Raw genomic sequence first — 9,092 nt, 5'->3', positions numbered from 1 at the left:
TTTTGCTATTTTCGAGCTTCAATCTGGAGCACCAAACACCTCCCAGAGGACCACACGTTAGCTTGAATTCTCACCTCCTGCAGAGCCGCTCCGTTGATGCCCGCAGAATTTCTACTTCGCCATAGGTACAATAGATAGGCACTTGCAAGTCCAATGATGGTGACAGGCCCGGTGACACCAATGGGTCGTCCACTGGTAACTGATCAGGGAAAGGCCAACTCAACTAAGATGAATAGTCGCCCACATGCTCACCTCAGAAGAATCAGCGCATATCTTGGCGAATTTTACTATCAGTTCCACCGGTAAGTAGTCATAATAAGCATTCTCACACCATAGCTGATCTTCCGTTAAGCCTGCCAAAAGATACCATCAGCACTCACCTCAACTTAGACGAGTGTGGGAATATATGCACATGATCAGTTACATGTATTGCTAGGGATATCGAAATTTTGAGGAAATTTTTTAAGAAATTATGGTTGATTTTTTCACACTTCTACCCAAAATCGTGTGAATTTTTTCATAAAATAGCGAGGAAATTTACGAGCTCAGTTGAGGAAACTAAACATATACTCCCACACTGACTTAGGCGGTCAATTCTCACTCATGTCTGCCCAGGGCGACAGGAGGGCCAGGCCAGCCGGTAGTGGGTATCGCCCTCTATCTTTTATTTGCAATAGGACGCTCATGGCCAGATTCGCTCCAGCAGAGTCACCCATGACAACAATGCGTTCGGGTGGGATCTCGAGGGAGTTGATAAGATAGCTATACGATATGATGCCCTCTTCGATGATCTGAACGAGCGCTGTTAGTACAAACAACAATGGAGTTTCACCCGCGTAAAACTCGGTGAAAAACACGGTATTCGCGCTATGCAGTGGTCGTGGACTAGTGTTTTTCATATCGCGGGTGAAACTCCGTCGAACGAGCCAACATACATCTTTGAGCCCAATCTCTGGGGGGCGGGAGTAGTTGAGTGCACATATGAAACTTTGAGAGTCGTATGCGCATTTGGTGATGAAGGGTCTGTAAGCAACGCTGCCGGGAGTACACAGGACGAAGGCACCACCGTGAAAGTAGAGAATGACCGGATACGATGGATCCTGAATATGATCATGATGGACGCTAGGACAGGGAGGTTATGCTACTCCCAGGGCATCTCGCCAGTCGGAGTTATCGTGCAGATTCCCAGGACCCTTGAATGACACTTGCCGCTTTAACGTCGCTGTTCGTTTCGATGGCCAATACCTACGTTACTCAAGATCTAAAGGCCCAACTTTGCTTGGGATATCCAATTTCGTATCAACCTCAACTTCTGCTAATATCAACCTGATTTTTTTGGCATAAAAAATATAAACATAGAAGGTGCTTTCCTTGGGCACATAAATATTGCATATGAACGCTGCGAGGATGACTATATTCTTGGCTCGCCATGGACTTGATATTTGAAAAGAATATCGGACAAGGATCGATGCAAAGAGCTGCTACTTACCACTCAATTTTGCATCGCCCTACTGCCGTCCTCCATCGAGTTACCCCAGATTTACCCGTACCAGGTAGGCTCACATCGCATATGCTCCTGAAAAAGCTACCCCTGCCGCCAACACCAAAGACCCATCGAGACACTCACTGCATCAATAAAGGATTCCGCGGGATGTTCTTGCCCGCACTGCGAATGATTCTCACACTAGCCGAGAACGATCTATTCCACGTCTTCCGTCTCGGAGGTGCGATAAGGCCAGCAAAGCCAGCACCTACACTACAACTTGCCTTTCCGACAACCCCATTTACGAGAGGAGGAGCTCACCTATAACACCGAATGGGCACTTGATAGCTCGCCAGGTCTGCCGAAATGAGCTGGAGGGGACTACGTGATATTGAAGTTCTGTACGGGACCTGACCACAGGGACTTCGAGTCAGCTCATGCGTTCTCTTCCACCTACCTGTACCGCTTCTGTATTGGAGGCAAAGTAGTTGCCGGCTCAGAATCGCTATCAACATCGACATCCGCAATAACGCCAAAGGTCTTGCTGCCTCGTTTATCATCCAACCACCACGGCGTGAGGATCGACTTCCTCACCTTGTTGGCCTTCCCATCAGGACCGCTGAGGAACTCGGAGTCGTCCTCGAGGTCCCACTGAAAATGAAGTACTTCATGTCCGAATATCAATTCTTCATAAACACTCATCACCATCGAAGCGAACGGCCAGAATTTTTCCTGTCACTATATTTCCGATCATGATTTTTTTGATAACAATAATCTACCACTGAATACGCGTATAAGACCCTAAGTCCTAGAAAGGTGAGTTTACGCTGCAAACAACAGCTGATACGAAGGCTTACTTGAGCTTCCCCTTCATCAGGTATCCCTGTAAGCTGAGCATTCATTCGGTTGTCGTAATCAACCGAATCAATGCTAGGCACAGTAGTAGACAGCTGTGAATGCATAGTCGTTACCGTTTTACGCTCACCGTACGCAGGGTACGCGGTAGTCATTTATTTACCTTTATCTCGACGATCTCAAAAAAGAACAACTAAGCGTGGAAACCGATAGCAGGGAAATATGCACATTGCCAACTACATGTGCTGGTGGTGACAAAATGAAAATTTCGAGAAAATTTTTGGGAATTCTCACTGGTGTGTGTACACTTCTGCCCGAACTCGTATGTGAACTTTCTAAGTGAGGAAACTCCAGCTGAAACGTAGCAAACATATATTCCGACACTGGTGGAGCCACAACTGTAGTTTTCCTAACACAATCAACCTAGAAAAGAACAAGTGATCCTCAACAGAGGTCGGACACAGTGGTGTTGCCCTGAAGTGTCCCATTTGAAGACTGTGTAGGACAATCACTGTTGAGGACCCCAACTCGTACGCCCTAACCCTCACTTCAAAAAGGCTCCCGCCCCCGCCGCCGCCGCTTCTACCGTTAAACACAACATAAGTGATGACCTCACTGATTCAGTTTATAGACCACAGACGACTTTGAGAAATATCTTGCGAACAGCGGCATCAGGCCGCAGGGGTACTATACCTCTCCCATAGGGTACTAAGGCACATTAGGTCGACCATATGATCGGGACTGTCTTCTCGATGAGCCAAGTTGATAGTTCACGGAGCTCCGGTGGTATTGACCCTTCCGGAGACTCTTCATTCGACTTTGCTCGATTCAGAATCGATAGGAACTGGAAAAAAGAAACAACGACTACGGCGACATCGCAGACCCTCTAACAGAGAACTCAGCATCGTACTACGGGGAGCACGAATGATCTGCCCTTTTCTACAAGTAGCAAACCACCATTAACACAGAAGGGTCAAGTCGGTTCTCCACTCTGAGAAGACTTACATCACTTTGCACGAGCTGACTGCAGATAATGGTTTCGGCCGAGACCACCCTAGCCCGCGGAGCATTGCCTCGCTCGATCTAAGGGGGAGGGGTAGTAGTGCTCTACTTGAGCTCACCTCAGAAACTACCTCCGCGAAAAGATCTTTAATTTTATTCAAAGAATTGATCTCCTCCTCGGGAGTGGTCGAATTTTTTAGTTGCTCAAAGCACTGTGATGCTCTATCAGCGAGGCAACCCATGGCCCCTCGCCCCTAAAACCAAACATACTATATACAGTGCAGAGGATATGTTACCAGTACCTTCCTAGCAGACGAGTGCTTCTCGTCATCCTGATCTATCGGTGCCGCCCCTCCAGCCGGTACCGTCGTAGTGTTCTCCACATTAGGTTGAATCTGATCAGACTTATTCTATCTGCAGTGAAGTTGGTCACCCATTCCTCCCTAGTAGACAGCAGCCACGTGGTCTGCCATAGCCACTCGTATGCGACTACCTCTTCAACCTCAGCATCCTGTGCATTCTCGATCGATCCCCGTTGTGGTCTCGGTCCTAGGGTGTGGTAGTACAAGTAGATGTATGTGAGTGATAAAGCAAGCACCTAAGGGAACCTCTCGATAAGAACAACAGCAATGCCTGATCTACACATATTCCCCATAGACCCCCTGCAGTAACGCTGATCAAGGCACTCCATGACCTCACGAGGATCGCAAAGGGCCAGACGTAGATTCACAGTAGACACGCTCGACTCACGCAAGCAGTGGACATCCATAATAGGATCATGCTCCCCAACGGTTGACCCGCAAGAGAGGCCTCAAGCAAACTGCTCAAGCTCTCCAAAGATGATGATAATGATGGTGAATGAGACATAGACAATACAAACTTGTCAATAACCTTTAGGCCCTCCCCCAAAGCAAACGACTATCCCTGAGATCCCCAAGGGCCATACTTATAGGTATGCCCCCCTCCCCATTATTATCAACGCAAAGGGTCGCTCATATGCAACTACAATCCTACAACGAATACTACAAATAATCGGTAACTATCAGCGGAGCGAAGCACACTCTCGCAGTACGTATTCAACTAGTCTTACCACCTGCAGCTTGGTGACGTTGTGCCGCCTCGCCCAAACTGCGGAGGAGCATCTGTCGTTGCTCTGGGCTAGCACTAGCTAACCGCTGTTGGAACTCTGCCAATGCACTACCTGGAGGGGGTGCTACCAAACCAGGAGTTAGAGAAGGAGTGGTATTGAACCTACCAACCAGTTACATCAGCACCAACATCACAGCAGACATCCTCTGTTACATCGACTGCATGCCCGTTCGGTAAGGAAAAGCACCCTGTCCAGAACCGGGAACCCCAGACCGTGTTAGTACAGATGCCTGCGCACAGCGAAGAATCCATGGATACTCATCATCACCATAGAGCTGCCTACCTGCTGCTGCTGAGCCCTAAGATGAGCCGTCCTGTTGGCCTGATTCAGAGCCGCCCACTGAGCCGCCTGGTTGTACGGTGTAGTAGCTACTGCCGGTCTCCCTATATTCTGATTATACCGTGTTGACCAAGATGTGGTAGCAGGAGTAAGATACGGTTGTCTTGATCCCCCGATAGATGCCGACCTAAAAACCCGATGGTCGTTCGATCCGAGATCAGCCCCACAGGGCACTGATGAGAATTGATGGCGCATAATTTCCCCACACATATACCGCTACCCTACAACGAGGCAGTAGGACAGCCCTAGTACAGATCCGATTGATAGCCACCACTCGAGCATCCCTGTTTCACGATTACCTCGCCGCCCCAGTAGCAGATTCATGTCCTCTGATACCCTGCAGTTGCTTCTCCCTCGCAGCCCTGTGTCGTTGAGCCATCTCCTTCAACGGTGCAGTATCAACACCTGCCAAGATCCTCATCCATCTCAACGCCCCCACTACTACCCTCCTATTACCAACATCGCTCAGACCAGCAGCTTGCATAGCATTCTCATACCCAACGCCCAATATATAGCCAGTGAACTCTCTTTCGACCCTCAGCGTACCATTAAACGCTACAAAGTCATCCGTGTCCAAGCCAAACACTCGACAATCGTTCAAGGGCGCCACAACACTCCTACACCCATCCAGACGGTTACGCACATGCCGTTCGACTAAGCCCTCAGGCAACCCCTCGATACCATCAAGGAAACGCCTTATGCTCTTCTCTGCCTTCTCTGGTTCAAGCTCGCCCGGAAGTACCGACCCTGCCGTCTTGGCATGATTTGCGGAAAAGTTGGTATCAGGTCCAACACGGAGAAGCATATTGGGAGCACCTCTGTTGGAGAACCTATTCTCCTCGACTACGTTAGCATACGCCTCTAGGAGGTCCTTGGTCATGTTCAGTGGGCTACCACTATACTCAATGCCAGACATAGCATTTCTAATACCAGGCGGTATCCTATCTATGTCTGCAGTATTACGATGCATTTGGCTTGCCATACCTGACACACGTTAACAAATCGCCAACCTCACTGAAGTCCATAACCAAGCCACCCGTAATACCATGATCCTTCCTAGTATACGATCTCCTCGAGCCAGTTCGACTCGTTGTTGTCGGCCCTATCGCCGATTCAGCGTCAGGGAGCCTCAGACCATGCAGTTGGGCCAGATCGAATTGCTTCTCCCCATCACCTTGCAGTTTCTGAAAACATCCCCATACCAAAATTCGCCCGAAACGAGCCAGCCCACCTCAGCCGCTCTATACCATATCGAACCTTCGGGGTTGAATTTCATAGCATTTTCGCATATAAGCTTGAAGTCCTTCTGAACATCGTCAAGCGTCTTATAGGCCTTCTTAGACGCACGCGCCTCCATCAGGTCGAAACTCATAGGGTTCTTTATGATATCCCTATACGTCGGCACCTCATTGACATCCACCGGGAAATAGAAGAATTGATTCCGATCTTTCGACCGCATCCACCGCAGTACAACAGAGCATAGATCTCGATAGGACTTCTGTCGCCACTGTCGTTGACTTATGCCGAAGACTTGAGGGTTGTGATACCCACCAGTTCGCCGTCGTTTCGTCTGACTGCCATCCTCAACACCCGCAGAGGCCTCGGCTGCTGCTGAGTCGGTGCTCTGACGTTTTTGGGCCGGACTGAGGACCATTCAAGTAATTTATGGGCGAGCGCGAAACCTAACACAGCCCAAGGTGTGATAAATACGCACTAACCAACGGTTGGGTAAAGTTTACACATGTGCGCGAAATTGCATCGTGCCGGAATTTTTCGCTCATCCAAAAACGTCCTCATCAGTGGAAAAGTTTCAATCGTCGTAATTTCCACGTCTGAGGCTTGAACGTAGATGGCTTCGCCCGAGGTTCAACCGCAGTGCCCTTCACATGCTGTTGACTCCGACGAGACGGCCAGAGATCTCTAATGCGCCCTCCTAGGAAACCTGTAGCGACACACAGCTCAACACAAAACGACGTAGTTAGAACGGTTCATCAGAACGGCAATTGTCCAATTCGAGCTCTGGCAGCGAATACATCCTCGAGAATCGATACCATTTACTCAACGCAAACGCTTTCCTGTATACGGCCTTTCAGTTCTTCATGAGAAAATCAATATTATGGGGACAGACTGTCCCGCTGGTCACTCGTCCGATCGTAACTCCTGTAACCGATTGAGGACCGCTGATTTGAACAACTGGTCCTTCTTCCCAACCTTCTCCGTGATGCCGCCAATCTCGGGGGACTCCACTGTGTCTGCAACAGAAGCTAGTTAAGGGTTGAACGAATTCCAGAGGATTCTGAGCGAAATAGGAAAAGACCTGCGGGAACATCCGTGACGAGTTTAGATGGTCTCTCCCCGAGTTCATCACCAATCTTCGAGTAGCTGCCAACCGAGCGGGAGCGACGTTCACGGCGATTTAGCCTGCAGCCATCGTTCCTGGTCATTCTCCCATTCCGATCCCACTGTCGCCATTTCAACTCGTCCAGCGATCGTCGCAGAATCGCGACGTTTTCGAGATTCCCCAAACTTTGCTCTACCACCAGGAGCCGTTCGATCTGAACCGCCACCAATGACTCCTACGTCTTCACACTAGAACGTACAGCTGTTTTTCTAGTTTCCTCGAGTATCATTCGAAGCCACTTCTTAGCCGAGGCGGTCCCACGAGTATCCCTAACTCAGTATTAAACTTGGACACACATGAGCTTCAGCTCGTTACCTCGTGTGCGATTCACTGTGCGCCACTTTAGTCGTCTGCGGTTCGCTAAGTGTCGATGGTGGCAGCATCGCTACAGTTCAACGTATTTCCACTCAACAATAAACCAAACAATAAACGCTGACTGAAATGGCCATGCAAGCTGTTCATCTCAACGAAGTGCTGCACCAGAGCGCATACTGGTCGTGTTGAAAACCGATAGACCCCAGTTCTCCTCGTCTCCGCCGTTGGTGACAGCTATTGACGGCTCAGGTGGTCGGGGACCATATACACGGACTTGTCGTATGTGAGTATCTCGGCCGTTCTGAGGACACAGCATAGTATCGTAGAGGAGCTGTCAGTGATGCTACCTGATGGTTGTTCAGGATAGCGAGCTGGAGGTAGAAGGTCCTCACGAACGATTGTGCAACAATATCATCCCGGAAAGTAACTCCTCGTTGGAGATGGTAACTAATGGTAGTTACCACTGTCTTCCACACAACAGCGACTCGGATCGTAATGGTTGATTCAATGTGAATCGTAAGTGAAGTCGCATTCGTGTAACCGGAGAGTCCCGTGAGCGCTCGAACTACTTACTCAGGATTGTCATTCGTCCGTGTAAGAGCTAGCGGTATGACTATCCACCCTTCTGGCTGATATAAAGCCAATCTCTGGATTTCCTACAAACGAAAGCCTGTTGTTCGTAGCCTGGCAACGATATCTTCCCCACGTTGAGATCAAAAAGGGTATTTCCTATCCGAACGGAAATGGTTGAGGGAGTGTACGACTCATCGGCCTTGTACGAGACGAACATATGAACCTCCTGAACATCATCAGCATCATCACTGACAGCAGGAAGAAGCCTTGAGCCTACCGTGACTTTCTCCAGACCTCTGGTGAACTCCAAATCAATGCTATGGTTGACAACACCCGGCTGCTGAGCCCTTTGCTCGTCCATGGAATAGGTAATCGCTGACATCGCATCACTCTGCCAGAACGTCTCTTCGGAATTGTCCTTCAATTGAAGTACCCCATACCCAGGCTTGGCAGATGAGAGGGACCATCGACAACGGTCGCCTATCTAGAAAAAAAGAACATCAACTACAACCTATCGAGCTTTCGAAAACTTCCAGAATAGCTAAACGGTGGTATGGGGTGTCGTTACCTCATGCAGGCCCCGTGCCGCTGCAGCCGTCGCCGGACTGCTGAGGAATCGGCTCCTGATGGCTTGAGCTGCCCTGCGGGAAGGGGACGCCGAGTGTGACGCTGGAGAGGAGCCTAGCTCCGAGAACGAGGTGAGGATCTCACCCGGCGAACGACGGGTCATTACAAACTACAACAGTGATGAATCTAGTGTTTCAGTCACTATGACTCGGAGCTACTATAAGGGGCCGACTTTCAAAGGGCCATGCCCCCATAGCTTCTTATAGCTAATGAGGCCTCCCATATACCAGTAAAAAGCCCTTCTCGAACATCTCTCTGTCTGTCTCACTCACACTACAACAACGTACACCCTCGGACAGCCAATCGTTGACAATACACAACACTTAATTGTACAGAGAACAACATAA

General features: G+C 49.4%; 4 protein-coding genes across 4 annotated transcripts in view; all 4 read right to left on the bottom strand.

Moving 5' to 3' along the window:
- The window catches only part of Pmar_PMAR023003 (hypothetical protein), a gene marked incomplete at both ends in the record, with an annotated part of 3,161 nt that extends 668 nt beyond the window's left edge, over positions 1-2,493 (bottom strand). The window contains 9 exons of the mRNA XM_002771844.1: positions 75-199; positions 602-791; positions 936-1,100; positions 1,146-1,245; positions 1,490-1,576; positions 1,628-1,751; positions 1,805-1,893; positions 1,941-2,134; positions 2,341-2,493. Coding sequence (XP_002771890.1) covers positions 75-199; positions 602-791; positions 936-1,100; positions 1,146-1,245; positions 1,490-1,576; positions 1,628-1,751; positions 1,805-1,893; positions 1,941-2,134; positions 2,341-2,493 — 1,227 coding nt within the window. The remainder of the gene's footprint in view (positions 1-74; positions 200-601; positions 792-935; positions 1,101-1,145; positions 1,246-1,489; positions 1,577-1,627; positions 1,752-1,804; positions 1,894-1,940; positions 2,135-2,340) is intronic.
- Positions 2,494-3,056: 563 nt separating this feature from the next.
- Pmar_PMAR023002 (hypothetical protein) lies at positions 3,057-4,109 on the bottom strand (the record flags this gene model as incomplete). Its single annotated transcript, XM_002771843.1, has 6 exons — positions 3,057-3,182; positions 3,344-3,421; positions 3,472-3,594; positions 3,643-3,735; positions 3,834-3,938; positions 4,035-4,109. The coding sequence occupies 6 exons, from the start codon at positions 4,107-4,109 to the stop codon at positions 3,057-3,059; spliced, it is 600 nt and encodes a 199-aa protein (XP_002771889.1).
- A 254-nt stretch (positions 4,110-4,363) lies between these two features.
- Pmar_PMAR023001 (bromodomain containing protein) lies at positions 4,364-6,483 on the bottom strand (the record flags this gene model as incomplete). The annotated part of the gene is made up of 7 exons (XM_002771842.1): positions 4,364-4,591; positions 4,643-4,719; positions 4,773-4,956; positions 5,129-5,234; positions 5,286-5,813; positions 5,845-6,013; positions 6,061-6,483. 7 exons carry the CDS (start codon positions 6,481-6,483, stop codon positions 4,417-4,419), a joined length of 1,662 nt encoding a protein of 553 aa, XP_002771888.1. The 3' UTR covers positions 4,364-4,416.
- A 485-nt stretch (positions 6,484-6,968) lies between these two features.
- Positions 6,969-8,848, bottom strand: Pmar_PMAR023000 (anaphase-promoting complex, putative; the record flags this gene model as incomplete). Its single annotated transcript, XM_002771841.1, has 10 exons — positions 6,969-7,081; positions 7,198-7,384; positions 7,430-7,499; positions 7,546-7,615; positions 7,723-7,846; positions 7,893-7,992; positions 8,119-8,201; positions 8,252-8,344; positions 8,450-8,602; positions 8,687-8,848. The coding sequence occupies 10 exons, from the start codon at positions 8,846-8,848 to the stop codon at positions 6,969-6,971; spliced, it is 1,155 nt and encodes a 384-aa protein (XP_002771887.1).
- Positions 8,849-9,092: the final 244 nt, after the last annotated feature.

This window comes from Perkinsus marinus (genome assembly GCF_000006405.1).
Source record: "Perkinsus marinus ATCC 50983 genomic scaffold scf_1104296962378, whole genome shotgun sequence".
Lineage (NCBI taxonomy): Eukaryota > Perkinsozoa > Perkinsida > Perkinsidae > Perkinsus > Perkinsus marinus.
The sequence above is the reverse complement of the archived record's forward strand: the minus strand, read 5'-3'. Positions and strand labels throughout refer to the sequence as shown.